Source organism: Sprattus sprattus, assembly GCF_963457725.1.
Source record: "Sprattus sprattus genome assembly, chromosome: 3".
Taxonomy (NCBI): Eukaryota; Metazoa; Chordata; class Actinopteri; order Clupeiformes; family Clupeidae; genus Sprattus; species Sprattus sprattus.
In genome coordinates this window covers 14,658,961-14,672,244 of record NC_137922.1, presented here as the reverse complement: position 1 = coordinate 14,672,244, position 13,284 = coordinate 14,658,961, and the positions used below count along the sequence as shown (strand labels likewise).

The window sequence follows — 13,284 nt, the reverse complement described above, 5'->3', positions numbered from 1 at the left end:
TAAAGCGTGCAGTCTCTTATATTTATAAATAACGTAGCTATATAATTTCTGGCAAATTAAAATAAGTCAGACATATTGGTGTTCAGGAAAACAAAAAAGGAAGTAAAAAGCTGAATGTGCACAAGCTCAATGTTTGTATCTTGGAATCACCTGACATCTGGCAAAAAGTACTATTTTGTAATGGAAATGTAGGAATGTAAACATTTCTCTATTTACCTCATACCGCATGTTGGATGAGAACCTTCAGACTGAACGTACACATGTCACATATAAGCATTTAACAGATTAGCAGAAAGGACTGGTTGTCTGCAGAGACTAAGTACAATTAGAACTGTTGGGCAGCTATTAAACAAACACATTTTGAGCTTTTATTTCACTGTACACCTGGCTCTTGTGCAATTTAAGCCATTTGTTTTTGCCCTCTCAAGTAAATGCCTTGTCAGATGGGAGTGCACTGGAAATCCGTGTTATCTTCCTGCAGCCTTTTAAGATTTCCGTAATGAATATAAGGCCTTGTTGATCCGTCAGCTGTTTTTCAAGCCTTTTTTCTTTTAAACCTGCCTTTCCCGCCTGACTCCTCTGCTGTGGTTGATGCAGAGCTGAGAAACCTGTTTGTGTTGACCTGCCTTAAGCTAATGTCAGACGCCATGACTTCATGACGTTTTCATTACTAATTTGATTAGACTCTTGCCTTTTTAATTTTCTCACAATTTTCAGTTACACCTCATGCTTGGGGAAGCTGGAAGGAGTGCAAGCAAATCATAACTTCGTTTTCACTCAACTTAACTAACCCTGTGACAAGAGTTCTGCTAATTGGTGAAGTGTATGGGCACTAAACAAGCTCGCAGCTTAAAGTATGAATTTGCAGAGATATGATTCGAAGCAGTGTCATTCTCGTACTCCCATGTCTTCGTCTCCCTAGTTATGTTGAATAAATTGGTTATTAGATGTGTGGTGGGGAGATGTACAGCTCAGTGTTGTTTTTTTAAATGCATGTACTATAGGTTTGTGTGCATTAAATGTGGATCTTGCGAGAGTAGAAACACCCTCAACTGACCATTGTGAACCCCTGCCGGTTCTTATGTGTCCGAGGCCAATTTCACACATACAGCCTTTACGTGTGTCATTTCACTGTTTTTGAGTTTGGAGAGTTGGGGCCGTTGCTGTTTCTCAGAAGCTCTGCGAAAGCAAAGCAGCATCTAGAGTTTCTGCGCTGAGCCTGTTTTTTTGGCGCGGAGTTTCAGAAGCACACTGCCTCTGCTCCTATTTACTCGCAGTGAGTGTGACGTGACGCGCCGCGTCTGGGCCAGGTCACAGCCAGAGCCGTTTCAAACGCGGCCAAAAAGTGGCAAGCTGTACATGCTGAGTGGAAGGCGGATGTGCAAAACCCACCTAAGCCCTTGACAGGTGACTGGTTGTGGGCACTTATCCCACCCTTCTCCTAACACAACAGAGGTACGAAGCACACAGGAGAGCCTGTGACTCCTTCATCATTAGGTCGGATATGTCCGGAGTTTTGTACCTCTTTACCCTCTTTTTATGTGTATCCCGCTGCCCTTCTCTCTCTTCTCCTGATCCGTTGCTTGCCTGCTCACATATGATCTAATGAGCTGATTCAGTGTCCTTGTCTTCTGTCATTTTGTACTGTTCTCTAAAGCATTTACTTGAATCTACCTATGTGCGACCTACACACACTGTAGCTGTCGGCATCAGGGGAGTTGAGAGGTGTGCAGTAAGTGCCTAAGAAGTGCCCAGACTGAATCACCTATTTGAAGGGTCAGGCATGCGAGGCCTATCAACTGCTGAATGCAACAGCATCCTGTGAATTATGAAAATGCAAAAATAAAAAAACACTTTCCACTGTCAGTCAAAAAAACGAAAGCTTCGCCTATTTCAATCATTCCAGAAAACATGCCGATTTTATATGAAGTTTCAATTACTGTTATTCTGGTAGACATTGCAAGTTCAGAGATAAGAATGCAGCTTTACATTTTACAACCAACACTGTTTGAATCTCTTGAATTTGTTGATGATGGAGATTCTTCCTGTATGTTTAATCACTATTTGTGATTTTCTGTGATGCCTTTTCTATTTGTTTTTTTTTCTCTCTCCAGGAGCATGAAGATGATGGACTGGTCGTGTGTGTGACAGAGGCATGCATTTAACAATGCTGCAATCAGAATGGAAGTGCGAGTTTGTGTGGCCTGCGGTGCTGTAGCAGCACAGAATGGTTTGTGGGTTTTAAGGGGGTGCAGGCCGTACTGTGCTGCGGCAGTAACGTCTGGAATAAGGTGTGTGTTCCTCTGTGTGTGAGTGAGGAGGGGTGTTTCCTTGTTTGTCTTTGTGTACAGGCTTGGAAGATGAACTTCAGTGTTAAAGCTTGTTTGTTCGAGGCTGACTTAAGAGCATGTAAAGCAGTTGAGTGTCTGACCTGAAAGTATGACTATAAAGACAGAGTGTCTGTCTGTCTGTCTGTCTCTGTCTGACCTGGAAGTATGACTATACAGACGGTGTGTGTGAGTTTGTCCTTTCATGTTCTCCTGCAAGTGTGTAATCTAAAGATGCCTGTATGCTGATTTTGGCGGCCTTGCTTTAGCAGCACGTAAATATTGGAGTTAATCCTGTACTGAAGCCTCCAGTATTGATCGTGCTGCTGTAGTAAGGCAGGCCTCTCTTCACACTCCTGCTCCAACATAGACTCAGTGCCCCGCTGCGCAGTGAACACCACCACCAACATGACCCACGCAGGTCTCCTGGTAGTTGACTTAACATCAAGCTAATTACATTACATTCATCCTGATTGCATGACCTGCGATATTTAGGTGTCGTCCAGGAATTGGCATTACTAAATTTGGGAATACAAATAATTTTTTATTATCTTTTTTTTTTAATGTGGATGTAATGCACCTTTTTGGCAAGGTTTTGGATTGTACAGTTAAAGAAATAAAAGTTGAAAACTATTGTATGCAAGCGTTCTACAGGACAGATGCAGCGCCTGGCTCGTCTTAAATGTGCTAATCAGAACAACACTTCATCGCCATCTTCTGGGGAGCTTTAAATCGCCTGCAGTCTAAATGTAATTCTCCCTCACAAAACGCGTTCGGGCGGTTTTGTATTTCGCTGTTCCCTGCAGCATATTGTGTAGGTGTGTCGACTAGTTTACTTAAATTCACAAGAAAACTATTGGAAGTCCATTGCGTGCGTAACTTCTACAGAAACATTACTTGGGATTACAGATTAAAATATATCCAAGGCTCTAACTGCACACTGAAGTCCTACTAAAGTGTCTTGTCTAGCCTATATTTCCAAGGGTGGCCTTTTTCTTTTAACCTAGCCAATATTTCCATGGGTGGTCAATCTGATAGATATTATTCATCAGAGTTTAAACTGTTAACTGTGTTAAACTGACAACTGTACGGCGGTTTGTCGGCAAAGTGCATATTAGCCGGTCTGATTTATTTATGTATAGGTCTAACTCGGCATTAGGCCCTCTTAGCATTTGCAAACGGCTTGCTTAATGGGTTAAATTAAGCACATTTCCTTATTTATCGTTGTCCTTTTAAACGATCAAGCTGGAATTTCTAATGGGGTTGGAGCTCACTAATCACACCAACTTGTTTTCTGAGGTGAGTTACATCCACAGCATCATCCCAGTTAATATCAGTCATTTAAACGGTGTCCTTGTGAACAAGAACATGCGGGATTATTTTTGAATTGACAATAATTTTAAACTGCTGAATCAGTCTATTTAAGGAAGTTATTTGACAGTTTTTAAACAGACCTCAACCAACCCGTCACAATTTTTTTCACATAAATTATGTTTATACTTTAACTGAAAATAATTTTGTACCTGATGAGCAGAAATAATATAGTTTCTACAAATTATCCAAGTCTGTTTTCAGCAAGAAGACGAGCACAACATTTGAATGTCAGGCGGACAATTTCCTTAAATGCACACTGCGCATCCCCACGCAAGGATTCGATGAAAGCTAAATTCAAATAATCCACTTCTGCTATTCAATGCTACCATAGCAAGATTCACCGAAACATGTAGCCAAAATATGCTTTGGAAACTTGAAGTTGAAATTCTTTTGGATTTCCAAATGCACCACTCTGAGATGCCCCATAGGCTTGTAGTCTACCTATGAGCGGAATGTTATGCGCTCCTTTGATATCAACTTTAGGCATGAGATTAAACACTCAATGCATTGTCATCACACTCCAAGCACTCTAAATAAACAGGTTATATGCTTTCTGATTTTCTGAGATTAGTCAAATATTTAGAACAAATGGCTTCATTGGAGACTACAGTCCAACCCTCACCAAGGCGATAACAGTTATTTAGGGAGTCACAGGTAAACTAGCGCGATATTTGAATAAAATCGAGGCAAAACTGAAAATTGCGGTAGCCAAGCTTACCGAGTCACGTCGACTGGCGCTGAAAACCTGGAAAAAACGATGCGATGCAAAATAAATGGAGAGAAAGTGTCTCCACACAAGTACCCTGTAATTGGACCAAAAACCAAGCGCGCAAGCGACTGACGCGCACAGTTAAGTGCGATCATGCCTCTTGTTGCCGTGCAGATTTCACACTGGAAAAAAAATAATAACAAAATATGAAAAAAGTCTTAAATTTGGACCAGAAACAGAGCCTTCTGCTGTTATTAAGAATGTAAAAGGTTTAATAGTATCCTATTTAGAACATAATTGAAGACCGGGTTCACCAACTTCATTCGCAAGATTTCGTTTTTCTCTTATTCAAAGAAGATATAGAGGGTCCCTTAAAGAATATGTCGGGAAGCGCTGTTGCCATGTGAAAGAAGACAGTTTCTAAAATTGACCGCCACAGTGTCAACCGACCCAGGTACCACTGCACACAGCGGAATATTGTTTATTACGAACATACGATTACTTTGGTTTGACATTCGAATGACAGTGCACGGAGATGCACCACACACATGTGCATCGCGCAACGCAAGTTCAGCATGGTGAAAGGATTGGAACATCCGATGGAACATGTCCTCCACAGTCTTGCACAGCTCACGTCTGTAAAGACACGTAAATATCAGTGTGCCACAAGAGCAGTGCAGTGCCTGACAATAGGCTATAACAACATTTAAGATGCGTCTGTAATTAAATGTTGTCAGAGGTAGAAATGTTGCGTAGCCTACTCTCAGCAGCATAGTTTTTGATACTCCTCAAATTGACGCAGTCTGAGTAGTCTATTACAAAGTCATTAGGGACAGTTGGTAGCTCAGTGATGTGATATTGCGACCAAACCAAATGAGCCTATAGGCTAATCCCTATTGGCCTATGGAGGCCTAAACTTGACCATGACCGTGACCCTTACCTTGACCTCTGCCCATGTCGAATTAGAAGTAAATGCACAGTTGGCTGTTACAGTCCCAAATGGCAGCAGCCAGTGAATAGGTATTGTACCACCAGTACTTCAGAATATGTGTATTAACCTGATTCGACTTTATTATGCTTTGGGTATGTAAAGCATTTAATTAATGACATCCCAAAAGCAGGTGGAAACAACACAGCTCTCACTTTATACCTGAAGTGTGCATAATAGTGGTAAACTTGGGACATTCTGGGTAATAGGACCCAATTCATCTCCTGGATTATACTGTGAAACGGAAACCTAAATATCGTGGAACATAACGTAGTGATAATTAGCGGGTTATAAAGTTTCCACAAACTGAAAAATAAGGAAAATTCACAGACCCATAGTCATTATAGAGTGGTTAATGGGGAAATGTAAGTGGTATGGCTTGTGGTATGACTTATGACAAATGCTTGAGAGCTGGTGGCGAACGATACGTGCAATACATTTAAGAGGTTGTAGATGGCGCGTGTGAGCGTTCCTGATAGACAGGGTGAAATAGAGTATGGGAGTCGACCGGAAGTTTGTAGTTTTTCTTGTTAGCATTTTGGTTCCAAAGAAAAAAACCTATGGAAACATGAATGGGTTTTTGCAAAGTTGGCAAACATGAGTTGTGAGCGTTCAAATCTGGAGAGGACAGTTCAAATCAGTCGGTGTTTTGTAACGAACTGCTGTCTTGTGTCGTTAAAATAAAGCAGAAAAATAAGGAACTACATTGTGTCACTAGAGTGGTATCCATGGTTACCGGCAACTCTTAACACACACCATAGACTATACGTGTATATACGTAGGCCTACATCTATACATGTCTATGACTCACACCCCTTGGTTTCAGCATGACGTCACAATAAATAATACCTTACTTCCGGGTGGCAAACTTTGCCCCTGCCCATAGTAAACCTTAACAAACCAACAGGATTTTCCATGTAATTTAACCAAGGTACGATCACGTTTAATCATAATTATGAATATGATTACAACACGTTTTATGCGGATGATCTTGTCAACTGAAAAACTAGACGTTCCTGATTTCGTTGCTGTTGATATTTGTTAGCGAAAAACGGTAATATTGCAACGACCAAGTCATTGAAGAACATTGAAGTATCAAACTCGTAGTGAGATCGCTGACGTAACTGACGTAGTGAGATCGCTACAATATCCAACTTAAAATTAACCATTTTCAGAACTGTTTGTAGTTTTCAAGCTATTTGTGTGGACACAATAATTTGTCCATACAGATATAAATAAAGTACCTAGCCTATCTATCGATCTTATTGAAAATATTGAAAACTTTGTCATTTTATTGTACATGAGCAGTTTTGAGGATTTATGATCTCTTAGCAGATGTGGTTGGGCTGGAGTTGTCTATCTCAGGTTCCAGGTGTTGTGATGGGGCAAAATCAGTGTGGTCAGAATCAGGGTTTGGCCGACCTGCAATCTGAAAAAAAAAAAAAAATAAGCAACCGTATCATACCCAAGCCAGATCACCAGCAGTTATTGAACTGCCATGAGTGTTATCTTGTAATTCTCTCAGGGATTTTCATTTTAAAATCGGAAGGTGCAAGACTGTTAATCCGCCCCATACAAAATGACGACGGTAACTCACACACTCAGGGCCAAAATGATTAAAATCGTGTCCAGAATGTTGAAATACTGTGTCTATTAAGATAGATTTGAACCTTTTTTTTTTAGTTTAAATTTGGGGATTTATGATGGGCCTTCTATTATATGCGCAGATTAGGGAGCAAGAAATGCACTATAGTTTATACGTGGACTATACGGGTCGTATTTCTTTCAACGCTCTCACGTTAGTCTGCGTAGATTTACGTACTAACAATTTCAGCAGGTGGCGCTGATGGTCGTTTTTCATATCCCTGCCTCCAAGGTGGAAGTCCGATCATGATGTCATATCCTGAATGTTGTGGAGCTACTGTCACATGAGAAACACTGATAATGTAACGTTGTATGTGTAACTAGAAGCTTGGCCCAGTTAATAGTCCAGTGATATTTCTGGTATTGAAGGCTTTTTGTAAAGAGGTTACAATGACGTCTTTGCTCTCCTGTTGTATGGGATGGTGCGGTGATTCGGCTTCTGGACACGTAACGCTCAAGGAGATGCCAACTGTTCAGTTGGACACCCATCACATGGGTAATATTTATGGTACCTCTCGAACTCTTAGCCGCTCGATAGTTGTAGTTGCAGACTAGTCTGAACGTGAAGTGTGGCAACCTTTTAGATTCCGTTACATACGTCAGTGTCTGTGCATTGTAGCTTAGTGACTTCAGACCTTGTTATTTTTGATGAAGTGCTCAGCTGGCTGTGGAGTATTTTGAAACAGGTCTGACTCCACAGACTGATTACATTGAGTCTAAACACTGTTTGATGCCACAGGCACAGATGTTGTCATCGTTAAAAGTGGAAGGAGGATATGTGGAACCGGTGGTTGCCTTGCCAACGCACCTCTGCATCAAAATAAGAGCTACTTCGAGTTAAAAATTCAATCCTCAGGTAAGTGAATACCCGTATGACACCACATCGATGCTGACTTTACTCACAAAAAAACGGACAATAAATGTAATGTGCTTAAATCAGTGTTTACTATCCTATCTTTGAGCACCTTGCCCTGCATGTATTTTATCCACCACTGCTCCAAGAACACCTGATTGAAATCTTTGTGATTAAAAACTCTCCTCCTGGTTAGTTTAACATGGTGTGTACCGCTAATCAAATATGCCAATGATAAGGTCAGGTATGCAGTTTGGCTGGGGTGGCAGAAACATGATTGAGAGCTATGGGTCTAAGGGATGGGTTGTGTGTGGTTGTAGGACATTTAGGCAGTTTTTACATGAAATTCTTGTTTGAGTCCTGCATAGTGAACATTGTGAGCAGGTCACAACCCCCATGATGATGCAAATACATTCTCAGTAAAGAGTGCTGTATCGTCACCATAACCTGAAAGGCTGTTCCCCAAGGAGGAAGCCACAGCTCCAAAACCGGCAGAAGAAGACTTTAATTGAGCACTGATGCAGATGAGCACTGTGACCAAGCTCTTATTTTTTGGAAGAATGTTCTATGGTCAGATGAGACATGAATAGAACTGTTTGGCCATAATGGTTTTAAAAATTATTGGCAATAATCTTTCAGTAGGCCAAACGTAAGCATACCCCCAAAATGGCCATCACAAAGCCTTGTCCCTAATCCAATAGCCAGTTTGTGGGCTGAACTGTAAAAGCAGGTTTTCACAAGGTGGCCCACAAACTTAATTTAGTTGCACGAGCTCTACCAGTAGGAATTACCCATGTGTTGTGCAAAGGTTGTGGAAGGCAAGCCCAAGCTTTTATTTCAAGGTACACAATTTAAAGGCAGTCCCCCTTAATATTATCAAAGTGGATGTAAACTTTTGACCCTCTGATAATGTGATACAATATATAAAAGCTGAAAGTATTAATTACCTTTCCTATTATTCATCAAAATATATAAGTTGGACCTACTGAACTAATAGAGGGAATATACAGTATATTGAAAAGAAAAGTTCACAATTGTAAAAAACTGAGTTAGAATGTATTAAGCCAAGCTGTATTTAAACTTCTGACCTCAATTGTAGCTGTTCATGTTGATGATGAGAAGAATGTATTAACTTAATTGTAAGGGTGTTGTGTATTTACAGGGGTGTGGGGGGTCGGGGTTGCGACTAAGAAAGCAAATCTAAACCAAATGCCCATGGGAAGGGATATCCATAGTTTGATCCTCCGGCACGATGGCACCATTTACCACAATGATGAGGAGAAGAACCGACTGCCTGCCAATAGTCTGCCACAGGAGGGAGATATAGTGGTGAGTGTGTTTGTGTGTGTGTCTGTGTGTGTGTGTGTGTGTGTCTAAGAGAAAATATTTTATTGTCTTAGGAAATGTGGTTTTAAGTTGTATTTTTGTGAGTGAGATTGTAGCTGGTTGGAGGAGATAGGAATGTGTCTGAAGAAGTAAGCTATAAGGGTAAAGTGATGGTATCTCTGGTGTCATGTAGTTGACAAAAACTTTTACGGAATATTGTAGTTTACTTCTTTTACCACCCTAAATATATAGAGAAGTCTGTTATTGTCGTATTTTGTCTTCTGGTGCATTTTGAGTTGCCATAACCTGTTTTGTCACGTGCTAATATAATGCTTACAAAGTTCTGGGCTTGTTTTAGGGCATCACATATGATCATGTGGAAATGAATATATATCTGAATGGGAAGAATATGAACTGCCCTGCCTCTGGAATACGAGGGACAGTCTACCCTGTTGTCTGTGGTGAGCCAATGGCCTTCTTTATTTTTTCATGAACTGTGACAGTGGTGTGAGAATTTATGTGTATTCTTTAGGAAAGGAAACATGCTTTATTTAATCAGGTAAGACCAGGGGGTGGGTGGGGGTTGATGGGCACCAAGGATAGGGCATTATTTCCCCTAGATGGCGACATTTTCCCAGTAATAGAACGTTTGCTCTAGTGATTTGCCAGTCTGGTCAGAGAGACCTAAAAAAGAGACAGGACTTTTCAGAAAACTTTAGATTATAATCAATGTGTATCACCAGTAGGAGGCAGAATACAATTTAACAGAGAGGGTTATAAATGTGCTATGACAGGTCACTTGTGTTAAAATGTTATCCAAATGTTAAATGTTATCTATAGAACATTTAATCAAAAAGAAGAAGAAGTCACTTCACTATGGTATTGATAGATTGGTGATCTTATAAACTAGACTTTTCGCGAATGTATCTGTCGGGTAATAATAGATTATAGACCAAGCTATTATAATAATTATCTACTATAGATAACAGGCATGGCTAAACTTGCCTCGGTTTGGGGTCAGATTTCTTTAAATATGTATATCTATGCAGGCATGCATGTATACTGTCCTGTCTACTTTCATTTGGTTTATATTTTGTATTAAGTTTAATTTGGTTATGAAAGGCTTTCTTAAAATAAGTTTATATGTCGAAAACAGATTAACCCTTTACTCCTTAAGATGTTACCTCTTAAATTCCACCAGTCAGTCATGCAAAGGTTTCCTATATTTGCCTTGATATTAATCATAGCAACTCCCTCCTCCTTTCCTCAGTGGATGACAGTGCAATCCTTGACTGCCAGTTCTGTGACTTCTATCACACTCCTGCAACTGGCTTCCAGAAGATTCTGTTTGAGCAGCAGATCTTTTGATGTTCCATGCTGCATCATGTGGAATCCCAGTCCATCGAGTGTTTTGTCATTCATCTGGGAAAGCTGAGATTTCAGGATATAAAAGCCATGTGTTCCACTGTTGCTCAATCGAATTACCAATTTCCATTTTCAAGAATACTCTAACAGTAGATATTTTGTTCTTTCTTTTCTTCCAACACTGGAGGTACTGTGATTCTAAGACACAACCTTCATATTCTGTGTGCTGCAGAACATTATGAAGATCCTTTTGTGTTCCAAAGATTAACCTCCTCCTTTGTTTTGCTTTAAAACAAACAAACAAACAAACAAACACACACTCATACATATACGCACACTCCCCCTATCTTTTTCTTTTTGCAATGAATGTTTGTGACACAGTGTCATTTTGTTTGGTGACAACATTATTTGTGGCAGTTATTATGCTTGTGACAGAGCTTGCAGCATCAGCTGCTGATGGCAGCATCTGTGACAATGATAACCACTGGTCAAGAACTTGCCATAGGAAGTGACACCTACTGTCAAGTGTGACTGGAAAGAGAGAAATTGAAGAGAAAAATAAAACATCAAATTCCAGCTTTGAGGGGCAAATGTGGGTAAATAAAACAAGTCCTGAAAGGAAAATATCTGGATTTTGTAACCTGGGCCCTATTTTCCTTTTTTTTAGGTCCAAGTTTTTACTAGTGACAAAAAATATGAAAATCGGTGAAGTATTGAGTTAGAATGCTATAGCAGGCACTTGCAAAACCGTCGTTGTTTTCACCACTGACAGGCTAATAATGTTATTATAAGTGTCTAACTAAATGGAAAAGATCCCTACAGAGATAGACTTGTGTCTGTTTGCCGCAATAACTATATAAAAAAAACTTAATTTACTAATTTACATCTAGTGTTCTAACTTAATACTGGATGTAGGTTCCTTGGTTCCTATTTGAAACGTAAGCTTGACGCTCTAGTTAGGTCTAGAGTTAGTCTAGGTTAGGTCTAGGTATAGTTAGGTCTAGTTAGGTCTTGACGCTCTCGTTAGGTCTCTCTTTCCGTGTATCAATTAAAATTATTCCACGAGTCCACTTCCTTCATTTAACTGTTAACTTTAGTTTCTTGGATCAACATTACAGTTATCAACAAAGAACATAAAATATCAATGTATAAAGAGATTGCTAAATCGAGAGGTCAAAAAACTATTTAGCTCCAATCTTACTTTCTTTGTTTCAATCTTTTCCCCAAAATGTCAAAATAAAAGTCCTTTACAGTAAGCATCAAGATCATATTAAACTCCTGTCTTAACTTTACCACTCACATCAACATATTTAAATCATGAAATTATGAAACATATTAATCTTAATAATGATCTTTTTAAAGTAAAATCATTAACACTTAATCCGACTGCATTTAGGCTCCTACACTGGACTAATTTTGTTCATTTTTGTCCATAGTAAAAATTTGTACCGTGAAAGTTGTGAAAAAAGGGCCCAGGTTAAAACATTTCCCAGAATTTCTCTTTAATTTTAAGAGAAGGTTGAATTCAGTCGTTTCTGCTTTTGGTTTCCCCAAGTTGTGTGAATTGGCAGTGTCCTACATATATATTCTGTGCAAAAGTGGTTTATGTTTGGATTTAAAATCATATCTTAAATCTGTTTGTGTTACAACAACACAAAGGAATCATCTCAGATCATGTTCATTAATGTTTGAGATGGATATACAGTATTCTTTGCTTAAGATGTGTATCTGTGTGTTTTGATCATACAGAGGTGTTTTAAAAATGTCTTGTGCTTTCTGGCACACATATTTTACTGTATTCTTGATTATGTTTGGTATGTAATCAACACTTAGTATTTATGTATTACTGTATGTAATATTGGCTTAATAAACTGTTGTAACCATCATTGTAGGTATTTTATTTGGGTAAGTCTGAGAGATATTAGAGATGAAAATGTTTTATGTAAAATGTATTACAACCCTTCACTAAAGCACATTGCAAACACCTTGCCCTAAAGTAGGCTTTAGACTAGGATAAGTGTGACAAGTTAAATGTTCCTTAGGCTGCAATAGATTTAGGTAGTCGAGAGAGCACAGGACCTGTCTAGTCTCGTATTTAGCCATTTAAGAAGGAATACCTGAAAAATGGATGGCCTAGCTGATACCTAAGATTTATGTTGGAATTCAAGTAAAGATTAAATATACCAAAAGCTCTATGTAATGAGACAGACTGAACAAATGTCTCCCCTGTGGTTCTTTACATGGAGCAAAAAGGTTACAGTTGCTCAGTTGATTTATGAGAAAATGCTGCCATCATAAACCGTTACATAAATCCTTGTAGGTTATATGACGACGGATACAAAGGACTGGGGTGCTAGAGGCATCGCTGGGGGGCTTACGTTATCTGCCCCGATTACTGTCACAGTAGTTTTTTGAAGCCGTGTCCTTTGGCGCAGCAGCACGTTGCGTTTTTAGCGTATGATGTATCTCTGTATGGGTGGGTCATCAGTCGGTGGATCATGCGCAAGTTTACGTAGACTGACGTAAATACACTTAGCAAAGAACTCCTCCTTTCCCTTTGGTGCAAATTAGCGTCGTGGCTAATAGCAGTTGTTTCAGTGAAACAGTCTGCGTTAGTGTTGGTTAAACGATATAGCCGAGTAACAGTGATAAGGCTTGACATTGGTCGTATCGCCTACAACTGTGTTATGGGCGATGA

At 39.6% G+C, this 13,284-nt stretch overlaps 1 protein-coding gene across 1 annotated transcript; it reads left to right on the top strand.

The window, feature by feature from the left end:
• The first annotated feature begins 7,320 nt into the window (after positions 1 to 7,320).
• spryd7a (SPRY domain containing 7a) lies at positions 7,321 to 12,472 on the top strand. The gene is made up of 5 exons (XM_080835746.1): positions 7,321 to 7,538; positions 7,782 to 7,898; positions 9,058 to 9,224; positions 9,580 to 9,682; positions 10,492 to 12,472. Exons 1-5 carry the CDS (start codon positions 7,433 to 7,435, stop codon positions 10,587 to 10,589), a joined length of 591 nt encoding a protein of 196 aa, XP_080691872.1. The 5' UTR covers positions 7,321 to 7,432; the 3' UTR covers positions 10,590 to 12,472.
• The last annotated feature ends 812 nt before the right edge of the window (positions 12,473 to 13,284 follow it).

What these genes read in the sequence shown, in the direction of transcription:
- spryd7a (XM_080835746.1), top strand. Translation starts at nt 7,433, where the DNA reads ATGACGTCTTTGCTCTCCTGTTGTATGGGATGGTGCGGTGATTCGGCT. An exon ending in GTTAAAAATTCAATCCTCAG is followed by an intron (nt 7,899 to 9,057) that starts GTAAGTGAATAC and finishes GTGTATTTACAG; the next exon opens with GGGTGTGGGGGGTCGGGGTT. An exon ending in CACAGGAGGGAGATATAGTG is followed by an intron (nt 9,225 to 9,579) that starts GTGAGTGTGTTT and finishes GGCTTGTTTTAG; the next exon opens with GGCATCACATATGATCATGT.